The 24,142-nt window shown below is 47.9% G+C and overlaps 2 protein-coding genes across 6 annotated transcripts in view; one reads left to right on the top strand and one right to left on the bottom strand.

Annotated features, from left to right (window-relative positions):
• Nucleotides 1-2,602: 2,602 nt before the first annotated feature.
• Nucleotides 2,603-24,142, bottom strand: part of LOC122442531 (formin-like protein 14) — a 28,020-nt gene continuing 6,480 nt past the window's right edge. The window contains exons 3-5 of the mRNA XM_043470383.1: nucleotides 16,810-17,169; nucleotides 16,369-16,618; nucleotides 2,603-2,777 (exon numbers count right to left, since the gene is read on the bottom strand). Of these exons, the coding sequence (XP_043326318.1) occupies nucleotides 2,661-2,777; nucleotides 16,369-16,618; nucleotides 16,810-17,169 (727 nt within the window). The 3' untranslated portion in view covers nucleotides 2,603-2,660. The remainder of the gene's footprint in view (nucleotides 2,778-16,368; nucleotides 16,619-16,809; nucleotides 17,170-24,142) is intronic.
• Nucleotides 16,475-24,142, top strand: part of TSC1 (TSC complex subunit 1) — a 52,176-nt gene continuing 44,508 nt past the window's right edge. For 2 of the 5 annotated variants that reach the window (XM_043469941.1, XM_043469937.1), the window contains exon 1: nucleotides 16,552-16,639. The gene's annotated coding sequence lies outside the window, so the exon portion shown is untranslated. Of the gene's footprint in view, nucleotides 16,640-21,914; nucleotides 22,083-24,142 lie in introns of all 5 variants that reach the window. The other 3 variants (XM_043469940.1, XM_043469939.1, XM_043469938.1) reach the window with 3 other exon arrangements.

Below are 24,142 nucleotides of genomic sequence, written 5' to 3'. Positions count from 1 at the left end.
GGACGTCACAAGATGACTGCTAACTAAAGAAAGTCCAGACATCTCAAGTTAATGAATTTAATGCTTTTCTACGTATGGGAAGAAGCAAGAGTCTGGGTTTAATGAAATTATTCCTTTGATATGCATCCCAACTCTCTAGGGCCAGTATCCTGTTTTTCTCCATCCCGAATCCCCTAGGGGGCGCCCTCGGGCGACAGCTGTTTACTGATGCGGCAGGCGGCATTCTCTGCCCACTGGACCAGATTCCAACTCCTGCCTTTCTGTTCCCCTATCTGGACTGTCCTTTCTCTTCAGTCTGCTCCTTCAGGAAGCCTACCGGACTCCCCACAATCTCTGGGGTCACCTGCGGTATAAAGGATTTGGCCCAGCATGACAACCCTTGGATTCTTGTCTCTGTCCATGGTCGAGGGCACTCAGCAGATTCTTATTTATTTTTGGTTGTGCTGAATCTTCATCGCTTCACAGGCTTTTCCCTAGTCGCCTTGAGAGGGGGGCTGTTCTCTAGTTGGGGTACGCAGGGTTCCCGTTGCGGGGGCTTCTCTTGTTGAGGAGCTCGGGCTCTAGGGCGGGTGGGCTTCAATAGCTGCGGTTCCTGGGCTCCGCAGGCTCAGTAGTGGTCACACACAGGCTTAGTTGCTCCGGGACACGTGGGATCTTTCCGGATCAGGGATCAAACTCGTGTCTCCTGCACTGGCAGGCAGATTCTTTACCACTGAGCCACCAGGGAAGCCCCTCAGCTGCTTCTTAATGAGACCAGCAGTGATGTGAGGGTAGGGACCCAGCGGACTCCTGTCTTAGCAGACAAGAGGCACACACTGACCTTGGCAAGTCTGCCCTGGGCTCTGCCCGGGGGGCGGCAGCGTTCAGGCTGTGGTCCTGGCACCGGCTGGCATCAGTTGCGTGACCTTGGTACCTTCATGGCCTCAGGTTACGACGGCCACAGAATGCAGCAAACAGGAGCTGAGCCCACCTGCTCCTGCAACCTGAGGATGGACCAGGTGGTCTCAGCCACGCGGGTGTGTAGGGGGGCGCCCAGAGGCTGTCTCCCCATCCCCATCCTCCTCGACCTGCCTCCTGGTGCTGGAAAAGCACCCATCGCAGTCCTGTGGCGACTCAGTCATTCAGGGAGATTGGGGGGCCCTGTCCAAGCACAGGAACTGCAGGCAGCTGGGGTGCTGGCAGCCCCACCCTGCCTGCCACTCGGGCACGGCAGGGGTGCGCGCCCACAGCCGCCAGCCAGGGGCCACGGGAGGCAGCAGTGCACAGAGTCGCCACACGGTGGCGCTCCTGCCCCCTTTACAGCTAAAAAAACTCAACTTGAAAACTGGCTATTTATTACTATTCATTTATCTACCTGGACTGCAAGGAAATTCAACCAGTCAGTCCTAAAGGAAATCAGTCCCGACTATTCATTGGAAGGACTGATGCTGAAGCTGAAACTCCAATACTGTGGCCACCTGATGCGAAGAACTGACTCATTGGAAACAGTGATGCTAGGAAAGATAGAAGGCGGGAGGAAAGGGGGACCACAGAGGATGAGATGGTTGGATGGCATCACCGACTCGATGGCTATGAGTTTGAGTAAACTCCGAGAGTTGGTGATGACAGGGAAGCCTGGCGTGCTGCAGTCCACGGGGTCACAAAAAGTTGGACACGACTGAGCGACTGAACGGAACTGACCTGGGCTTGACTGGTGGCTCAATTGGTAAAGAATCTGCATGCAGTGCAGGAGATGCAGGTTCAATCCCTGGATTGGGAAGATCCCCTGGAGAAGGAAATGGCAACCCACTCCAGTATTCTTGACTGGGAAATCCCATGGATAGAGGAGCCTGGTGGGCTACAGTCCATGGGGTCGCAAGAGTCGGATACGACTTATTGACTAAACCACCACTACCTATTTACCTAGCTATCCACTTACCTATCCATCTACCTAATTATAGCTTAAAACACAAAAACAAAATAAGATCAGAGTAGGAAGAGGGAAATAAAACATGCACCTCCATCCTAATGTATGCTCACTCTCCCTCCCTCCCTCCCCACTCTTTCCCTCTTTCCGTCCCTCCCTGCGTCTTCCTCCCTCCTCCAGTCTCCCTCTCCCCATATATATCAAACACAGGTGTGCATGTGTCCTAAGCTGCTTCAGTCATGTCCAACTCTTCGCAACCCTAGGGACTGTAGCCCGCCAGGCTCCTCTGCCCATGGGGCTTCTCCAGGCAAGAATACCGGAGTGGGTTGCCGTGTCCTCCTCCAGGGGATCTTCCCGACCCAGGGATCGAACCCAGGTCTCTTACATCTCCTGCACTGAAATGCAGGCAGGCGCTTCCCTGGTGGCTCAGACAGTAAAGAATCTGCCTGCAATGTGGGAGACCTGGGTTCGATCCCTGGGTTGGGAAGATCCCCTGGAGAAGGGAACTACAACCCATTCCAGTATTCTGGCTTGGAGAATTCAATGGACAGAGGAGCCTGGCAGGCTACATAGTCCATGGGGTCACAGAGAGTCGGACATGACTGAGCAACTTTCACTTTTTCTTTACCACCAGCGCCACCTGGGAAGCCCATTAAAAACATACATGGATATAATGTTTTTCAATTCAAACAGGTCTTTATTGGTCCTTTGCTCTTGGGCACCACACAGGCAGTCTCCCCCTCAGTCCGTGAGCTCAACCCTCCCATCCTCTCGCCGCCACGACTCTCTCGATGGGAATGGGCAGCATCCTGGAGGAGGACCAGTGGATGAGGTTCTGGGGTGTCTTCACGTCACAAGATATCTGGTTTGCCTAGAGGCCCGTGATAGGAAAGAGGGGTGTTGAGACTCGGGTGGGGAAGCTGAGGCTACAAGGGAAGAGCCTGCAAGGACCAACGCTCCTGCCTGACGCCTCCCAGCATCGCCGGCAGGAGCGTGAAACAGGGGACCCCGTTTATAGGTTTAGGAAATAACCCGACGCTCAAGCAGCTTCTCGATTCTTCTTGGCTCCTTCTCCTCCACAGTGACTCCATGGAGCCCTCTGGCAGGAGGCTGGGGAGGACTGGAGAGGGACAGTGACTGCACATCCCCAATTCAACCACCTGAGGTTTCAGCAGGGGAAACCGAGGCCTGGAGAGAGACTTGCCGAGGTCACACAGTTCCCGAGAAGCAGAGGCAGGACTCCTAACTCTTTGCCACAGCCCTTCCTAATGGAAACCCTTGTTGGATCGCCTCCCACCTAGAAAACTCACGTATGTTTATTATTTTTAATATTTTATTTATTTGGCTGTGCCAGGCCTTGGTTGCAGCATGCAGGATCTTTCCGGTCGTGGCTCCTGAAAATCTTCACTGCCGCATGCCAACCCTTAGTTGCAACATGTGGGATCTAGTTTCCCCGCCAGGGATTGGGCCTGCGGCCCCCACATGGGGAGCTCGGACTTGGCCACTGGACTGCCAGGGAAGTCCCCCGTAACTTGTATAGGTTTTTATAAAGTGTGAGACCCCAGTGACAACTAATAGAGCAGATAACATCTGATTCTCCAGCCAATTGGGTGCAATGCGGGCACCACTGTGATCCTCAGACCTGGGTTGCACCTGGCCTTGACACTCACCAGCTGCAGACCATAGGCAGGCACTGGCCTCCCCGAGCCTCAGAACTGCTGTTTCTAAAATGGAGCTAATATAAAGCTTCCCTTGGAGCTGCAGGTAGCAAACGAAAATAATACATGCAAAACCTTTTACACATGCTGCTGCTGCTAAGTCACTTCAGTCGTGTCCGACTCTGTGCGACCCCATAGACGGCAGCCCACCAGGCTCCCCCATCCCTGGGATTCTCCAGGCAAGAACACTGGAGTGGGTTGCCATTTCCTTCTCCAGTGCATGAAAAAAGTGAAGTCACTCAGTCGTGTCCGACTCTTATCGACCCCATGGACTGCAGCCTACCAGGCTCCTCTGTCCATGGGATTCTCCAGGGAACAGTACTGGAGTGGGTCGCCATTGCCTTCTCCTTACATATGCTACAGTGCTTTAAATGGGTGGGGTAGCACATCTCAGCAGAAATCCTCAACAGCAGACTCTAGAACTCTGCCCTTTCTCCCTCTCACCGGACAGTCCAGAAGCCTGAGCTGCTGGGGGCAAACGAGCAAACGAGGCGTGTCGGCCTGACTCCCAGCAGGTGGGCTGTGCTCATTTACACCGTAGGTTGATTATTAATGAGACCCATGACATCTGGTTACTGCGCCGTGAACCCTCGGTGACTTCCGCGTTTGTGTTCTCTGGACACGCACAGGAGGCCGTGGGCGTGGAGGAAGGAATAAAAGTCCCAGGGACGTTTACCCAGGCCAGAGAGGCTGCAGGGCCTTCGCAAGCCTTGTGTCTTTCAATCTCGGGGAGCAGTTGGTCCCTAGGAATTACTGACCAAATGATGGGAAGGGCAAGCCCAGCGGCAGCTGGCATCGAAGTCAAGTCCGCATAGTGATGTGTGTGTGGGGGGGCATCTGCCAGACCCCACCCGGGCAAGGACCCCACCTCCTATTCCTCAGTCCAGCTCCACGACAAGCACACAACAGCATCAGAAGCTCGTGTGTGTTATCTGATGCAAGTTTGTATTATTCCCACCAAGCAGTGTGTATGTGTCTGAATATGTGTGTGTGTGAACTTGTGTGTGTGGGGTCATGAGCTGGCCTGAGGAGGGTGAAAATCGCCCCACAGATCCTCACCTCCCTGGTCAGGCCCCCCCATCGCAGGCAGTGGCCTTGGAGCCTGGATCAGCAAACAGAGTTTTCTGTGGCTGCTGAGACGGGAGAGACTCTGTCTTTCCCCACATCCTACGTGGGTCAGGGGTCTCTGGGCCTGGGGCATAGCTTCAGCCTCTAGACCAAGGAAACAAAGCCTCAGAGGAACCCACAAAGAAGTGAGAGCCAAGGACAGACATTCAGGACGATGCATGCATCTCTGCAGAGAACTGGACATGCAACCCCATCTGGGCAACAGCATTCTGTCTCAATGCTGATCGGCACCAGGAGTGTCCTGCAGGGGGCGCTGTCTTCCAGCCACGAGGATGTGCACTAAATTTACATCTGTTTTGCATGTACCTTCAGAGGTTTTCCAATTACGTTGTATCACTGTCCCCTGAAGGGTGAGCGTTTTTTCATTCCTGATGCTTCTTGTCATCCTAAGAGCATGTAGGGAGGTCTCCTCCTCTGAAGAAAAGGATGTAGAAGCTGGGAAGAGGGTGAGGACCCTCTTGAGGTCTTGTGACTACAGTTGGTACATGCTTGAAAGGTGGTCTGTGTACACATTTCTGCAAGATGACTGGTTTGCAGTTTAAAAGGACACGTGTGGTAAGCTCATTTGGAAAGTAGGAAAGAATCCATTATAAGCCACCCCGCCCAGATCCAGCCATTCCACTCCCAGATATGTACCTGAAGCATCAAGGCAGGGATTCAAAGAGACACCTGTAAGCCCATCTTTCCAACAGTCGTATTCATAACAGCCAAGCAGAGGAGGCTGCCCAGTGTCTATGAACAAATGAATAAGTAAACAAAACACAGTATATGTGTACAATGGAATATTATTTAGCCTTAAAAAAGAAGAGAATTCTGGGGACTCCTCTGGTGGTTCAGTGGTAAAGAATCCAACTTGCAATGCAGGGGACGCAGGTTCGATCCCTGCTCGGGTAATTAAGATTCCACATACTTCAGAGCAACTAAGCCCGCAACCCACAACTACTGAAGCCCATGCACTCTGGAGCCCGTGCTTCACAACTAGAGAATCCATGCACCGCATTGAAAGATCCTGCATGCCACAACAAATAAATAAAGGAAGAGAATTCTGACACGTGCTATAACACAACACATACGAGCCTTGAAGGCACCCTGATAAGCTTAATAAACCAATCACAGGACAAACACTTAATTCCACTTACACAAGGTATCTGAAGAAGTCAAAATCACAGAGACAGAAAGCAGAATACTGCCTGCTAGGGGCTGGGGTGAGGAGATGAGCTATTAAATAGGTACAGAGTCTCTATTTTACAAGAGGAGAAAGTCCTAAAGACGGATGGTGATGGCTGGTTGCAGAACAACGTGAACGTGCTTAACGCCATTGAACTATATACACTTGAAAATGGTTAAAATGTAAATTTTACGTTATGTGTAGTTTTTGTTGTTGTTGTCACTCTGTCGTGTCTGACTCTTTGCAATCCCAAGGACTGCAGCACGCTAGGCTTCCCTGTTCTTCACCATCTCCCTGAGTTTCTTCAAACTCATGTCCATTGAGGTGGTGATGCCATCCAACCATCTCATCCTCTGTTGTCACCTTCTCTTCCTGCCTCATTCCTTCCTAGCATCAGGGTCTTTTCCAATGAGTCGGCTCTTTGCATTAGATGGTCAGAGTATTGGAGCTTCAGCATCAGTCCTCCCAATGAATACTCAGGGTTGATTTCCTTTAGGATTGACTGGTTTGATCTCCTTGCTGTCCAGGGAACTCTCACGAGTTTTCTCCAGCAACACAGTTCAAACCATCCTGCCCAAACCCTTATTTTTCACAGACACAGAGAGTGAAGGTGAAGCCCAGAGAATCCCACCATCTCGTGATGAGGATCTCTGATTTCCCTTTACCACAAAGTCCAATTATTTTTTGATCTTCCAGTATTTTTGCAAGATTAGTTTATTATGAAACATTTCCAACAGGAAAGTGAATGAAATATGTCTAATGAACACCTATATACCCCCCTCTGTTATTCCACAATAATCGTTTTCAAACTGTGCTTTATCTTTCTATATGCATTTGTAAGTGTATATAAATGTGTTTTGTTTTGATAAAACATTTTTAAGTTATATTGCAGACAACATGACACTTCGCCCATTAATACTTGAGCATATATCTCCTAAGAACAGGTATTCTTACATCATCACATAACTGTCATGATCACACCTAAGAAAACTGTCAATAATTTCCTGGCATCCCTGAATATTCAGTTCATACTCACTTTTCCCCCCAATTCCCCCCAATTTCCTTCTAGAGTTGCTCTTTTAGAATCAGTTTCAAGCACTGCATTTGCCTGCTTCTTCAGTCTCCTTTTGAAAGTCTCCTTTCCCTGGAGGCTCAGTGGTAAAGAGTCCACCTGCTGATGAAGAAGACTCAGGACCGATCCCTGAGTCTTTCCTCCAGGGGTCATGAAGATCCCCTGGAGGAGGAAATGGCAACCCACTCCAGTATTCTTGCCTGGAGAATCCCCATGGACAGAGGAACCTGGCGGGCTACAATCCATGGGGTCGCAGAGAGTCAGACATGACTGAGCATGCATGCACACACACATTAGTCTCCTTTATGGTATTAATAGAACAGTGCCCTCATCGCTTTGACATTGATTTTTTTCCCCCTAAAAGAACTCAGGCCAACTTGGTAGAAGGGCCTGCTTTCTAGATTTGTCTGTTTCCTACAGGTGCCGTTTAACCTGTTCCTCCCTCCCATATATACTGGAAGTTAAAGCCAAGATTTGATTTGACTCAGGTGAGACGTTGAAGGCAAGGATACTTCTCAAGTAATGTTGTGGGCTCCACGGCATTGGAGGTACCTAATGTCAGATTGTCCCACTTTCATGATGCTGTTTGGTCACTGGGTTGAAGAGGTGACAGCCGGCTCTCTCCATCAGAAAGATGAGTTGAGAAGCAATCTGCATGTGTGCTAAGTCACTCCAGTTGTGTCCAACTCTTTGCGACCCTGAGGACTATAGGCCACCATGCTCCTCCATCCATGGGATTCTCCAGGCAGGAATACTAGAGTGGGTTGCTGTGCCCTCCTCCAGGGGGTCTTCCCGACCCAGGGATCAAAAGAGTAAGACTTTCTCATCATGCAAAAATCCTGCTCCCCACAGCTTTCTCCTAATGGGTTCAGTTTCCACCGACCGTTCTTGCTTGAATCAACAGTTTCATTGTTGGTTGGAAATAGTGATCCTTCTATCATTCCTTCTGCATTTATTATCTGGCTTTTTTTTCCCCCCTGTAAAGAAGAGCTTTCCCTCATTAACGCTGGATGAGCCAGAGTTATTCCAAATATGAGAGTGTAAATGATGTCTTTTCTTTTTAATTGCTGATTACCATACTAACGGTAATGCCAAAGAATGCTCAAACTACCACACAATTGCACTCATCTCACATGCTAGTAAAGTAATGCTCAAAATTCTCCAAGCCAGGCTTCAGCAATACGTGAACCATGAACTTCCAGATGTTCAAGCTGGTTTTAGAAAAAGCAGAGGAACCAGAGATCGAATTGCCAACCTCTGCTGGATCATTGAAACAGCAAGACAGTTCCAGAAAAACATCTATTTCTGCCTTACTGACTATGCCAAAGCCTTTGACTGTGTGGATCACAATAAACTGTGGACAATTCTGAAAGAGATGGGAATTACAGACCACCAGACCTGCCTCTTGAGAAATCTGTATGCAGGTCAGGAAGCAACAGTTAGAACTGGACATGGAACAACAGACTGGTTCCAAATAGGAAAAGGAGTACGTCAAGGCTGTATATTGTCACCCTGCTTATTTAACTTACATGCAGAATACATCATGAGAAACGCTGGGCTGGAAGAAGCACAAGCTGGAATCAAGATTGCCGGGAGAAATATCAATAACCTCAGATATGCAGACGACATCACCTTTATGGCAGAACTAAAGAACTAAAGAACCTCTTGATGAAAGTGAAAGAGGAGAGTGAAAAAGTTGGCTTAAAGCTCAACATTCAGAAAAGTGAGATCATGGCATCTGGTCCCGTCACTTCATGGCAAATAGATGGGGAAACAGTGGAAACAGTGGCTGACTTTATTTTTCTGGGCTCCAAAATCACTGCAGATGGTGACTGCAACCATGAAATTAAAAGATGCTCACTCCTTGGAAGGAAAGTTATGATCCACCTAGACAGCATACTAAAAAGCAGAGACATTATTTTGCCAACAAAGGTCCGTCTAGTCAAGGCTATGGTTTTTCCAGTGGTCATGTGTGGAAGTGAGAGTTGGACTATAGAGAAAGCTGAGCGCCAAAGAATTGATGCTTTTGAACTGTGGTGTTGGAGAAGACTCTTGAGAGTCCCTTGGACTGCAAGGAGATGCAATCAGTCCATTCTAAAGGAAATCAGTCCTGACTATTCATTGGAAGGACTGATGCTGAAGCTGAAACTCCAATACTTTGGCCAACTGATGCGAAGGGCTGACTCATTTGAAAAGACCCTCAGACTGGGAAAGATTGAAGGTGGGAGAAGAAGGCATGCTGAGGTTCATGGGGTTGTAAAGACTGAGCGACTGAACTGAACCATAGTAAGGTGTTGGCATAACTGGATCTTTTAGATCTTCTCTCCTTTTTTCCCCTTAAATTTGAGTTATCACTATGAACGCGTGGGTTTGTGTTTTTTAAACGTTTTACACCACAATCTAGAAGCTCCTTTTTATGGTCCGCGTGTTAGCTTCTGAGTGCTGCTTTAGCAAATGACCACAACTGGGCGGCTGAAACAGCAAAACTATATTCTCTCTGTTTTGGAGGCCAGAAATCTGAAATCAATTGCTTTTCTTTTCGAGTGAGCTTTCTTTTCATGTCTTTTGCCCTCTTTTTCCATGAAATAAGTGGGTTAGAAAAAGATTTTAAAGAGATACGTCTGTATCGGGAGGCTTGTTTGTGAAATAAGTTGCAAATACTTTCAGCTTGTTTTCTGTCTCTGCCGGTTTCCTTTTCTGCTGTACCCAAGGTTTTGTTTTGTTTTCTCTTTGTTTTGGACGCTGGCTGATTTATCAGGCTTTTCTTCTCTTGCTTCTTTCTAGCCACTTTCAGAAAGGTTTTTTCCACTTTCCACAACAGAAAATTCACCTGTGTTGTCTTCTTCTAGCACTTTTATGTCTTCACTTTTGACACTTACGCGCTTTGACCCCTTTGGAGTTTTTTCTGGTGTAGGGTAGGAAGCAGGGACCCAGATTTATCTTTTCCAAGGAGTCCTGGCATAGTCTTCAGGAGAGGCCCCGCTGAGAGAAAACTTCTAGCTGTGGACGCTTCTCCTCTGGGGGACAGGGATAAGGGAGGGTTTCATGGTGACTTAAACTCCTGCTGGACATGGAGAACGCCGTGTAGTGTGGTCCTCCACATCGTCCTGCAAGGGGGATACAGGGACCTGGTCGGGGGTCTGGGTGAGGAGGTGGCCTGCCCAGGAGAGAGGGAGCCCAGGATTTCAAAATTTCCATCCGCAGGCATGAAAGTCAAGATGGAACCTTTTCCAATATTCAGCAGACAACTTTCTCCTCTCCTTTCCTCAACTCTCAAACCTTCAGAGGACCCTCTATGCCTCCACACACAGTTCAGGCTTCTTTTCTTGTTGTTTTAAGCTCAGCGCCCTTCAAGTCCTGCCTTTCTCATCTCCCATTCCACATATATCTTAAATCTGACCATTGATCAGCCAACGAGCCTTAGGTGGTCTTACCTCGATGCCCTCTTGGAAACTGGGTCTTCCTCCTGTAAAGCCTACCTGCCTCAACACCATCAGTCAGATTCCTGATTAAACTGGAAGCAAAGTCCAAGTCCCAACCCCACCCACAGGTTGCCCTCACCGCTCCGAGGGCAACCACTCTGTAGGGTGGACCTGACTCTGAGTCACAGCACCATGGGCCCCCTTCCGTCTCATCTGCTGGGCTCCAAGCACCTTAAAAGCAAGTGTAGGGGACTGACTAGTGCCCTCCCCCAATTCACGTCCACCCAGAACTCAGCATCCGACCTTATTTGGAAGTAGAGTCTTTATAGATGTAATTCAGTTCAGATGATGTCATATTGAATTAATGTGGACCCCAAAGCCAATGACTGGTGTTCTTATAAAAAGAGGAGGGGGGGGAGTCCTTGGGGGTCCAGTGGTTAAGAATCCGCCTGCCAAGGCAGGGGACACAGGTTCGATCCCCGGTTAGGGAACTAAGACCCCACATACCACAGGGAAGCTAATCCTGCGTGTCACAACTTCTGAAGCTCGTTTGTTGAGAACTCGTGCCATGAGAGAAGCCACTGTAACGAGGACCCAGTGCAGCCAAATATAAAATATATGAATAAATAAACTTTAAAAAAAACAAGAGAAAAGGACACACACGAGGAGCGCATCACCTCTTTAACCCAGTGACTGAATCTGCGCCTTGTGAAAACGCAGGGGGAGGGAGGGCGGTGAGGATGGAGGTAGAGAGTGAAGGGATACAGCTCCGAGCCAAGGGACGTCATCAAACACGGTGGGCAGCCCCCAGCAGGCAGGAGAGAGGTACGCAACACTACCCATCAGAGCCTTCAGGAGAAGTCAGCCCGGCTGACGCTTTGGTTTCAGATTTCCGGCCTCCAGAACAGAGGAAGAATACACTGCTGCTGTTTGGCCATGCCACACGGCTTGTGGGATCTTAGTTCCCTGATCGGGGATCGAACCTGGGGCCCCAGCAGTGAGAACACCCAGTCCTAACCACTGGACCACCAGGGAATTCCTTACGCTTCTGTTATTTAAAGCCAGCCTGTCTGTGGTACTTTGTCACGGCAGCTGCAGACAGTGGAGCACGTACAAGTGGCGGGAATGGTAACGCCAACATTCACTGGTGCCCACACTTTGGCACGTGCTCTGATGAGCATTTACACAAGTCTCTCACTGGACAGTCCTAGCGACCCTCTGAGGTGGGTATTTAAGGCATTGGTGGCATCCCTATTGTCTAAGTATAGAAAAGGAAGCTTGGGGACTCACCCAGGCCACACAGCAGGGTTGCAGAGCCGGGGTCTCAGCTCTGCCCGTCCCCCTCTGTCCCCCTAGGTGGCCCAGTGCATGCATTGCACACCCGTGGCCACCACGCTGCCTGTCCTTGATGAGTAAGTGTTGGAAAAGGCATCCGTGAACAAAACCCCAAAAACCCAGATCATAGGTCAGAAAAGAAAGAGGACGATGAGGAGGAGGAGGGGTCGACAACACCAAAATTAACGTCTCTTTTTCAACAAAGTACAATACAGTAATAGTTAATAGGAAGATAACAGATGGGGGAAGACACTGGAAATATCTACAATCAATGAAGGACACATTTCTGTGTGTTGCAATCCTGCAAATCAACAAAGAAAACAGAGTAACTCTACTAGAGGAAAAATAGTTAAAAGATAAGAATTGGCCACTTGTAGAGCATGAAACCTACAAGACTAACAAGAACATAAAGAAATGCTCCATCTCATTAATAGAGGTAAGTTAAAAAGAGAACGTATCACCATGATAGGCCTATTATACTTCACAGTTGAAGACTGTTGGCAGGGATGTGGGCATTTCTGTAGACTTACAGTGAGACTGTAAACTGGGGCAGCTGTCCTAGAGAACAGTCGGGCGGTGTTATCTTAAGTCTGTAAAATATCTGGGGGTGATGGGTACAGTTAGCACCTTGGCTCTGGTGATGGTACCAGAGGTGTATGCCATGTGAGAAGTCATCAAGATATAACATTAATCATTTGTATGTTCACTATACCTCTGTAAAGCTAATTTTTTCTCTAAAAACAGCAAAAAAGAGTAAGTCCATGCATACTCTATGACCCACCAGTTTTACTCCTAGTTATGTATCCCAAAGAAGTTCTCAGCTGGACCCATAAGGGAACAGGTGCGTGCATGTGTGCTAAGTCACTTCAGTCATGTCCAACTGTTTGAGACCCTATGGACCATAGGTCGCCAGGCTCCTCTGTCCCTGAGATTCTCCAGGCAAGAATACTGGAGTGGGCTGATCCATGTCCTCCTCCAGGGGATCTTCCCAACCCAGGGATCGAACCCACACCTCTTAGGTCTCCAGCACTGGCAGGCAGGTTCTTTACCACTAGCTCGACCTGGGAAGCCTCAAGGGAACAGGTACACTGAGGTTTATCACAGGTTTTTTCCTGGTGGGCTTTGGGTGTCATTCCATGGGACACGAGAGTAGATTGGGGTAGATCCATACCACTGAATAATTGTCAACAGAAGCTACTGGCTGGATTTATTTAGAGCAACACGCATGGGCTTCAAAACAATGCTGAGGGGGGCAAAAAGTAAGAAGCAGATTGCCATCTATGACATAATCCATTTACATGAGCTAAAAATATCTGCATACCTTTGTACACATATATGTGTCCATTCTGACAGCACTAGGCAGCAAGAGGACAATGACAAGGCTGAAGAGGCCAGGGCTGTGAGGGGCCCTCAGGGCTACTCTCAGAAAGTTGGATGCCATCCTCCAGGAGATGGCTGACCCCTGAAAGCAGGGGGCTGCATGCAGAAAGCTGAAGCAACAGGACCCCTCAAATGGATGACCCTGTGACATTGAAAAGGATGTAACTTTGACTAGTGGGATCCTTCCAAAGGCCTTCAAATCTTATTCCATCTGGAAGGCCTTTTGGGAAGGACAGAAACCCAGCTGAAACTAGCATCAGCCAAAACAGTTTTCGCTTCAAGGAACTCAGAAGCCCAGGGTGAAGCTGGCCTCAGGGACTTCATAAATTGAGGGGAGAGCAACCAACATTTCTCTTTTCATCTCTCTCTTTCTCTGTATCTTTTCCATCTTTTGGCTAGCGCGTTCATGGAGCCTGAGGTAGGAGAGGGAGAAGGGGAGGGCCACAGCTTTATCCTGGTTCAATGACCCCAGAGGAAAGATAACATCTCTTTCATCATCCATGTATAAACACTCAAGGAAGCACCCTGATTGGCCCAACTTGGGTCACATGTCCAACTGTGCCAATCCCTTCAGCTGGATGCTTGGGATCTGAGATTGGCCAGATGGGTCCAGATGCCTGAGGTTGATGCTGTGGTCCCAGGAGGGGGAGGGGGAGATGCTGCCCAGGCAAATGCACAGGTGTGCCTCACACACATCAAGTCAGTGCCACCTGCCTCCTAGGGCTCATCCCTTCTGTCTTGTCACCGAGTGCGGACATGATGGTTGGAGAAAGCCTGGCTGGAAGCTCATGCCATGGAGAAGCTCCAGGAAGGTATATAGAAGATGGCGGTCTGATTAACAGCTGTCTGAGCGCCGAAGAATTGATGCTTCTGAACTGTGGTGTTGGAGAAGACTCTTGAGAGTCCCTTGGACACCAAGGAGATCAAACCAATCCATCCTAAAGAAAATCAGTCCTGAATATTCACTGGAAGGACTGATGCTGAAGCTCCAATGCTTTGGCCATCTGATGCGAAGAACTGACTCACTGGAAAAGACCCTGATGCTGGGAAAGACTGAAGGCAGGAGGAGAAGGGGATGACAGAGGATAAGATGGTTGGATGGCATCACCGACTTGATGGACATGAGTTTTAGCAAACTCCAGGTGATAGTGAAGGACAGGGAAGCCTTGTGTGCTGCAGTCCAAGGGGTCACAAAGAGTCGGACATGACTTAGCGACTGAACAACAAGTCAACGACAAAATCAATCCCAGAAAAGCAGAAAACATGGAGCCAGCCCCTGAGCAGGGGCAGGGCTGCCTCTGCCTTTCCTCCTAGCCTCTTCTCACAAGCCCCTAGCGGTCCATATTGAGAGAACTATTACCATTCTTCTCCCAGATATTGTATAAACAGTAACAGCGCAGTTATGGCCCCCTTGAGGATCAGGAGCTGATGAGGCTCGTGTATCACTGCTCCCTTCCATGGAGGATAGCATTCCAGCAGGATGAGGTCACTGAGCCAAGAAAGAGGGGGGTGGGGAAAGGGGATTCCTGGGCTGGAGCTCTGGAGTCATGCCCATCCCCCGACTCCATCCCTCCTGATCACTGGGGGATTCAGACTGTGCCCGAATCCTTGTCACAGGCTAATGCCAAGGCAGGAATCTGTTCCAGTGAAATGGTTTGTGGACTAGGGGAACCTAGGCATTCCCCTTTTCTCCTCCAGTCCTTCCATCTCTGGGCCCAGGCTAGCTATGCTGGGTGACTACACAGAAGTTAGCATCAGGTGGACTGACTCCAGGCAGTGATTGGATGCCGGTTGTGAGAGCATTGACAAATGCTAACAAAACTAACATTTATTGAAATAGGTTCTATGCTGGCTACATCTTAAGGTCTCGTTAAATCCACCCCAAACCCCCATTCGGTAGGCATCATGATTAATATTAAAACTCCTATGTTGCAGAGGAAGAAACCAAGGCTCAGTTCATTAGCACAATAGCAGAAACCTGTGTTCACACTCTGGTCTGTTGGAACAACCCCCTCTTGGCTTCCCCAGCTGCCTCCAGGCAGTGATAGGCTGGCGGATTTGCCAGGTCAATGCCCACCTGCCCCGTAAGCCAGGACGGTGATAAAGGCTGTGCACTGCTCAAGGGCCCCCAGGAGAAGTGGGTATGGGCGGCTAAGGGCCCAGGTACAGCCTGGGCTCTGCTCACATGGGCTATGGGCCCAGAGAAAAGGCCTTTTTCTAATTCTCTTGGGGCCTCTCCAACCCTAAAAGGCTAACAGCAGTCCTACCTGGGACCACGCTGGGCTTCCTGGAACCCTGGCCACTCTCACAGTAGGCCCCTTAAGCCATACACTGCCTTGCCTTGTGACCCAAATGGTTTCCATAATTCACCCAGAGTTATCCCCAGGCGCTACTAGCTTCTTTTAGTTCTTTCCTTCTCAACTGCCTCTCCCACTTCTATTTCCTAAAACCTACCTTTCTTTTAAGGCCTAGCTTGATGCGCACTCCTTCAGAAAGCCTTTCAGATGCCTCAGTTAGACTGCGGCCTCTCTCACCCTGCTCTGGATCAGTCACAGAGCTGACCACAACCTGCCTTCGGGGACCATCATCTTGTGAGCATTTACCCTGCACGGGTCACTGTGCTTAAACACCCTCCATACTTTATGTCCCTGAATCCTCACTCCACTCGTGTTATTACGCCCATTTCACAAAGAAAGAAACTAAGGCTCAAAGGACTTCAAAACTTGCCCAGGTTTACACAGCTAGGAAGGGAGCAGGGCAGGGATTGAATGAAGGGGCTGGGCTTTGAAAGCGGCCCTCTCTGATTAGGGTGGTTTTCCCCAGATGTCGTGACCGGGTGTCTGAAACGCTAGCAATCTGAGGGGCAGAAGGCAGTGTGATTCTCCGCAGGCCCTTCTCCCACGGGGGTCCCACTGCCTCCTTGGGAAACAAGATGGAAGATCTGCGGTCAGGCACAAGGGAGACCCTCGGTCGTGAAGAACCCGGGTGTGCGAGCCTCGGGAATGCAGGAGGCGCCCCAACCACACCCAGCCCAGACAACTTGTTTACGCCTCTTGCACGGCCCCTCCCTCCCGGCCCGGGTCACGTGACCACCTCCCCGCCCCTCGCTCTCTCGCGTGGCTCCTCCCCGCCGCGCCGGCCCTTCTTTTTGCCTCCTTCGGAGTCACAAGATCTCTCAGCAGCTCCCTTTCGGAATCCTTCCGCCCGTCCCCGCCTCCCCACCCCCCCACACCCCCTACCTTACAACTCTTCTTGGCTCTTTCACGACCGGTTAGCACCACCAGTAATGAGCAGAACGGCCCCTTCTTTCCAAAGGGGCAGGCGACCACGGTCAACGGTCGTCGGGTTCGAGGGCGAGGCGAGGCGCGGCTGGGGACTCTTTTTCGTGGCGGAGGCTGCAGCGGCCGTGGACATTTCACGACGGGGGGGAGGTGCTGTACGTCCAAGATGGCGGCGCCCTGTAGGCTGGAGGAACTGTGAGGTAAACAGCTGAGGGGGAGGAGACGGTGGGTGAGTACGGGGGTGTCGCCCTTTCCTTTTCGCGGGGGTCTTCTCGGGGCAGTCCCGGCACCATGACCCCAGTCTGGGAAGCCCTGTGGGGTTGGGGCAAGGCACTCACTTGCCGGGGAAGGGACCCCGGGAAGGGGGGGTTCGGGGAGCTTTCCCCTCCCTCTTATTACTCGCTATTTCCGACGGGGCCTGACGGGGGTTGGCGGGTTTCTGGGGGAAGAGAGGAGGCCCTGGTCGGCACTTGGCTCCTCCTCGGCGGCGGAGGGGACCGCTGCACTCCCCCGGGCCGCGGTGCCGAGGACAGGGGGTGAGGTGGGCCGCTTTGCCAGCCCCTTGCTCGGTGGGGTGACAGGTTCCCGCAGGGTGTGGAGAGCCGAGGAGAGATCCTCCGCGGGAGAGGCAGGTCCGGATTGAGGGGTCGGGGCTGGTGCCAGAGCTTGATGAGAGGGGTCGGGGTGGGGGTGGGTGGGCGGGGAATGAATGGAGTCAGCCTGTGGGCCTCGGGGACCTGCCCGGACTCGGTGTCTCCGCTGAAATTTGCATGAGCGTGTGTGCCTCGCTCCAGGTGTGCTTCTGGGTGTTTAATTGGTGGTGAAAGACAGTTACCTTCCAGCCGGCAGAGGTGATTCTTAAGAGACAGCTATTTGCAGAGCCACTCCTAGACGCTCATTCATTCATTTGAGGAACTGGAGGATGAAGAACCGGCAGTCAGAGAGCCTTCTGAGAATTAAAGCTGTTTCTTTGTGTTTCCTGGTACAGAGTTTTGCTTCGGGCGTTCTAGGTTTGGAGGGGTGGGGGTGGGGGCTTTGGAGGGGGCGCGGTCCTCCTGACACCAGCAGCTTGTTGATCGAGCAAGCACTGTGGAAGGGCTCCGCAGTCGTCACCTCCTTTAGCCCTCGCGACAAAGGGGAGAGGCAGCCACCAGGAGTCCCTCCCATTTCTCAGATGAAGAAACTGAGGCTCAGAGATTAGGGTACCGTGCCCCAAGGTCACGCCTCTAGGATTCTGTGAGCCGGGATTGGAACTGGAGTCTGACTGATTCCAAGACTGCGCTCCTGTCTTTGTTTGTACTTAACACGATTCTCGTTTATCTGTTATTTGATCAGATCTAACTTGTCATTCTTTCTGATCAGGTGATTAGAGTTAATCAGTTGGCCAGGGTTTGTGCATAAGTGCCTGTGTGTGCGTGCTTAATTTTGAAGAGGGGCCCACTTGCCCACATACCTTAGCTTTTGTTTGGGATGGCAGTGTTGTGACTATAAACACGGTAGTCTAAATTAGGCTGGAAAGTATTTGATGTTTTCATAAAACCAATGCGTTTATTGCAGAAAGAAGCTGTGCTAAAATCCTTGCCGGATTTTTTATAGAAAGCATAGAAATAGCACTTCACTTGACACAGCCTAAGCTGGTAAAAGTACTAAAATAGAATAATATTCTTCTGAGATACTTGGATTTATAATTTGGGGATCAACTTGGAGTCATCTGAATTTGCACTTGTTGACAAAATGGGGCTGTAAATTTCGAGAAGCATTATAAAACCCAACCTTGTGGGAGCCCTTGATTTACTGAGCAACCACCTGTGATTCTTAAGATGAACATTCCCGAGTAAACCTGGAATATGCAAATGTGGAAACTGATTTAAGGTCGTGTGGGGAAATGCAAACTTTAACGGTTGTGCATCAAGCAAATGAGGCGCCTCAGAAACAGTGAAACATCTTTTGCTATTGCCCTGGGGAGCTGCAGAATCTTCCTCTAACCACCGGGTGTAAACTTAAGGTGTGTTTATAGAAGATGTAAATGGGAAATATCCTCTTACTAAAGTTAATATCTTACGCCAAATACTCTTACATCATGTGCGTGAAAGGGCAAATGATGTAAGCTTTCTCTGCTTCATGCATTTCCTGGTGTCATAAAGACTTTGGTATGTTCCTAAATTCCTAGTTAGACAGATTCCTAGGCAGCTACCCACATTGTTACTTGTTTTCCGTTAAATTGGAGTGTCTCAAATCCTGTGACTCAGTTGTACTCAGCCTGATTGGATCCTTAAGGGTGAAGACATCCCAGTCTGCGGGTGTAACATGGTGCCTTCTGTTCTCCTTTGTGAAGTGAAACTAAACAGTCTTGACTAGGACAGATCAAATGTATTCCTGTCTGTAAAATAATGAAATTGCTGGAAATGAGAGATCTCTTAACAGTAGTGTCTATCAAACCTTCATGTACAGGTAGCTTGCATATGTCGCTGAGGACACCCTGGGTATATATTTTGGAAGAAGTTTTAGGTGATTGTGATGGCACCAGAGGTTGAGGACCAGTGGCTGAAGTTATCAGTTTGGCTATTTTTCTTTTAATTTATAATTCACTGCAGAGGCATTTTTTAAAATAGCTTCTAACCTCTGGTGTATATAGTGGTGGGTAAGTTTGGGGCTCTGAGGTACAGCTGACTTGATCTTACGGGTGTCTTCTTTTAAAGTTTGTTAAGGTGCAGGTACCATTCTTTTCCAGGTTCTAGGGCCTTAGTGGACTAAAATTAACTTTTCCTGGAATTAATTAGATATTCTTGACTGCAGATGAGCCAAATACAGCAATACATCAACCATTTCGAGCTTTTCTAAAAGTCACATAGATTTCAAGTCCTTTGGGGGTTAAGTTAAACATTCTATGTTGATCGAATCAGGTGTTAAATGGCTTTATAATAACTAAGCAAACCGGCGACTTTTAGCTCAACCTGTTGAGTTTTTATCCTTTCCTATCACATTTTAGAAAAAGATAAAAAAAATAAAATAAAAAGATATTCCTTGTAAGTGCCTCACATTATAAATCTCTTTTTGAGAGATTAGTTTTATTGGTATTAGTTTTATCAATTAAGTAGCTGGAAGCATGAAAGAAAAGTGTACTCAATAGCATTTAAACCTCTTCCTCTAGCTTTTTGCTTAAAAATAAATATTTATAATTGGCATATACTTAAACACTGAATTTTTCCCTCTGTGTTTCATATAGTTTGTATATGAAAAAAACTATTTTTTCCCATTGGTCTGAAAAAGGTTTCAGCCCATTTAAATTGGTCTAAAATTACCATCAACAATTTTAGATTATTCCTCTTCTACTTTGCTTTAAAAAATTTTTTTTTAATTGGATAATTGCTTTACAGAATTTTGTTGTTTTCTGTCAAGCTTCAACGAATCAGCCATAGGTATACATATATCGGCTTCGCTTTTTAAGCCTATAGTTCCTAAACATTAGTAATTTAATGTCTAGTGTCTATTTTTGGGAGGGGGGAGAATGAAAAAAAAAACAAAAACTTTCGTGTATATAAAACATGTATAATCCCAGGGCCTTGCTTATTTCTTGGTACTTCTCTTGTGTAGTACTAACTTTTGTTCTATACAGGGAAGTAGCAAAAGGTTAACAACGCTTTTAAAGGTTGAATGAATTCAGATTGTCATCTAATGAGTAAAGTGCCTTAAAAACCTAGTTTTGATACAAAACAAGACATGGTAGTTACTGACCTAGAATTCACAGGTCACCTCCTAAAGGAGAGATGATGGCAGTAGAGCCCATGAAGTGTCTTGAGTGACAAGGGATAATTTTACTCTCCTGTTGGTGATGGAGGGCACACTGGACCGCGGTGAGAAAGAACAGATGTCATGACCTTACTGTCTTCAGTGGTTAAGACCTGAGCTGCTCGGAGTACAGAGCACACAGGCACAGCGAGAAACATCAAGTGTATCCATTTTAAACTACAGAATGACTTTATCAGTGTTTCAGATATAAGTTATTAAGTGTTGACTTGTAAGCCTTATGTACCTAGCAGTACATTTTGCGTAGTAGTAATATTGTTATAATAAAGTTTGTTTGTATTTATTGGCACAATGCCAGTGTGCTAAAGTCTTTGACATTCATGATCCTGTTAGCTCTTCCCGAAACCTTTCAGGGGCAGGATAGGGAGATGAGAAAGTGGAGGCTTCAGTAACTTATTCAGTGAGTTGAGCTAGGATTTGAACTCTGTTGGTTGACTCCAGAACCCACACATTTAATCTTTCACTTGATAAATGGTCTGAACTGCTGAACTCATAAACTAGTTGAAAGGTCAGTGGTTCTTAAGATTTTGGGGGCCTCAGTTCCCCTCTGAGAGTTTGTGGGAAGCTGTGGACCAAATACCCTTTTCTATCCCATCAGCTCCAACAAAATTCACACAGATAAGAAAATTTGAATAGGAACTTTACAGACCCAGCCTGAAGACCGGTTGATCATTCCAAATAGTTTATTGCTCTTAAAAATGGACTCGGACTTTCAGAAACAAAAGCAACCCACAGACAGGAAAGGCCTGTCTTTTAAAGATGGACTATGTACTGCTTGTACTATAAATCTTTTTGTTAAAACTTCTATATTGAAAGATTCTTTACACTTCACTGGGAAATCAACCTTAGGTGTCACGTTAAAAGAAGTTTTAAGTGGAGAACTCAGGTGTGTAACTTGCTAAATGCTTGTCAGGCTTAGCATTCAGTCCCTGTGTACCTTTAGCACCTGGCAGAATTCCATTGGGCTTTTTTCCAAGGTTTATCCACTATCTATTTTTTTTTCCTTTTGAGCCTCAAAAGTATATCTATATATTAAATATATATGTATCTAATATTTCTTGCCTTCCCCCTTCTTCCTAGACTAGTGGTTCAGAATCACCTGGAAGACCCCACTTCCAGATTCAGGGGTATCAGACCAGGCTTAAATCCCTAAGTGATGGGTGTTGCTGATGTGAGGACCACCTTTGAGACCCACAGGTGTTAGTCCTAGACCATCAAAGCTTGTGCCCTTATTCCCTAGGAGTTTTCTATTTTAGTCCTTGAACTTGAAACCTAAAGAAAACTTACAGTTTGCTCAGATTTATTTTAAGAGAAGCTCTATATTTTGAAACATGGCACTTGGTTTATTTTCTTGGTAAATAATTTTGTTCATGCTAATAGAAAGTTAAAACATAAGAAACATTGTTTATAGATGATGTGGTGGTTGCTGTTGTTTTAGTCACTGACTCAAGACCAACTGTTTGGAACCCCATGGGCTGTAGCCTGCCGTGCTCCTTCTGTCCATGGGATTTCCCAGGCAAGAATACTGGAGTGGGTTGCCATTTCCTTCTCCAGGGGATCTTCCTGACCCAGGAATTGAACCTGTGTCTCTTGCTTCTCCTGCATTGCAGGCAGATTCTTTACCACTGAGCCACCAGGGAAGTGCCTTATATTATAGAAGACGTACACCTAACCAAAATCAGTGTCTCTCCCTGCAGACAAGATACTAGAGGATCCACCTATGAAGTAGGCTGTACACTCCAGCAGATTGTCCCCTCGGGTCCCTGACGGCTAACGTTCTGCATGGAGAACCTGGAGCTCCTCCTCTGTCTGTACAACCTTGAGAGGGACCACAACTGCTGAGACCATTGACATCACACATGACGGTACATGTTGCCAGGTTTTGCTCTCAGCTGTTTCACTTTCACACACTTGAGTGATATTTCCTTCCGTGCAGAAGTAGGAAGGGGAATTGAAGCTCATATCTTACCTTTTTTAGATGCATTTGTGCTGAAGACAACTGTATTCACTTGATAGAATATTCCTGTAAGAAATCACCTGAGCGTTACGGAGCCAGAGCCAGGCCTGACTGTATAAAGTATATCATTGACGTTTTATTACTGTCTGTGTTACTGGTGTAATGTTTCTCTTCTGTTTGTGCTGGACTTGATCATGACATAGTCCATCTGTGCTGCAACCTGTATCTGAATTGTCTTTGAACTTTCTTAGATAAAAACCTCAGTATAGAAAACAAGTTACAGTGAAAAGGCCTCTGCCTGCCTTTATTATACCTGTAGTTGTTTTTACATCATAGACAAGTTGTACGAAATTATCTTAGGCGATGTGATACATAGTTACATATTTTATGTGGTTTGTGGTTCTGAAGAGTCCCAGGGGTGAGAAGGCCACACACAATACTTTTTCCAAAAGTCCGAATATTCAACTGATATTTTCAGATAAAATACTTTCTAAAGGCATTTGGGTACCTGCCACAAGTGTTTCATGAAGGTGTATACAGCTCTTAGCTCTCTCACCGCTTGTAATGCAGAGATATGCTAGGGCAGAGATGTGTGAAAAAGTGTGTGCAGGTCCTGCTAAATGACACCGCCGCGTGACTGGTCTAGCTGGAGCCCGTGTGTGGCCCCGTGTATAGGCCATCTCTCTGTAAACATCTACAGAATGAAATGAAGGTGAAATGTGAAAACAAGGTGGCCTATGCTCCTCCTGCTTCATCTCAAAACACTGAAGCACAGAGCTCTCATCTTCTTCCTGGAACCTACCCTTTGTTTTTATTCAGAGAGACTTCTTAATTGCCCTTGTAGAAGGGCAATTACCGTGTTGCTTGCAGATGAGAATACTGCTTTGGGGTCAGACATCAAAGAGGAAGGGTCTAGGTCTGAGGGCACGTTTCCTTTTTAAATTGGCTTCTGAAGGTAAGAACATGGATTGGCCCTGTTACACTCTGACAGGTGTTTCCTTCCTAACCCCTCAGGGGGACACATTTTTGAGGAGGGTCTTCTTCATTCCTCACTTTTGAGCAGGAAGTTCACAGGCTGCATGATTTTCTCTAGTAGTATCTCCACGGGGCAGGATTTAAATATAAGTGAACAGGTAAACACTTCCAAATGTAAATAATGGCAGGTAGCCCTTGACTCGCCAACACTTACTACCATTACCATCTTTTAGCATCGTGGTAAAGACGTGAAGTCTTAATGTCGAGCATTGGACAAAAACCGTTCTGACTTTCTATGCCAATTTCTTTATCTGTGACAGTGATCCTGGCTGGACAGGCTACGAGATCGCATCTGGTATTACATCCTAATTTTACCCTTGCCGTAGATGTTCCTTTTCAGGTAAAACATCCAGCTGTGATTAATTGCAAGAGGAGTCTCCATGACTCCCTGGACTCACAGCTGATTTTAACACTCTCAAGATTAGAGGCTCCAGGGTTTTAACTGCAGCCCTTCTGGTGGAGTGACTGTGGCTGGGCAAGCACTCCCTGTCCGAATGGTTTGCTTGGCCTCCTCGGAAGGCCATTCTCTGCCCAGCTCTGCACACACACTTGGAGTATGCTGCTGAGGAACGCTGGTATTGAATGCCTAGAATGTGTTCCACAAGGAAAGATAATTACCCCATCATCTGAGCATGAAGTTTTAACTGCGAGAGAGCTGCCCGACACATTGGTTCAACTTTGGCCAGGATCATATGTTGAAGGGCTTGCTTCTCGGCTCTTCCATGCTGAGTGTAATTAGGCCTTTATTGTGTATGAGGTTCAGCTGCCATGTCTATGTCCCACCCTAGAATGGCTACCAAATAAGCTGGTGAACTCTTTGTTGACCCACACAGGGTATTTGCCCATTGGGTGCCGGACACTGAAATAGGCCCTGGGTGTCCACCAGTGGACCCAACAGGTGGTCCAGTCCCCGTGGAGCTCACCGTCTAATCA

The sequence above is a fragment of the Cervus canadensis genome, chromosome 5, assembly GCF_019320065.1.
Source record: "Cervus canadensis isolate Bull #8, Minnesota chromosome 5, ASM1932006v1, whole genome shotgun sequence".
Taxonomy (NCBI): Eukaryota; Metazoa; Chordata; class Mammalia; order Artiodactyla; family Cervidae; genus Cervus; species Cervus canadensis.
Note: the sequence above shows the minus strand (reverse complement) of the source record. Positions and strands in the feature narration are given on the sequence as shown.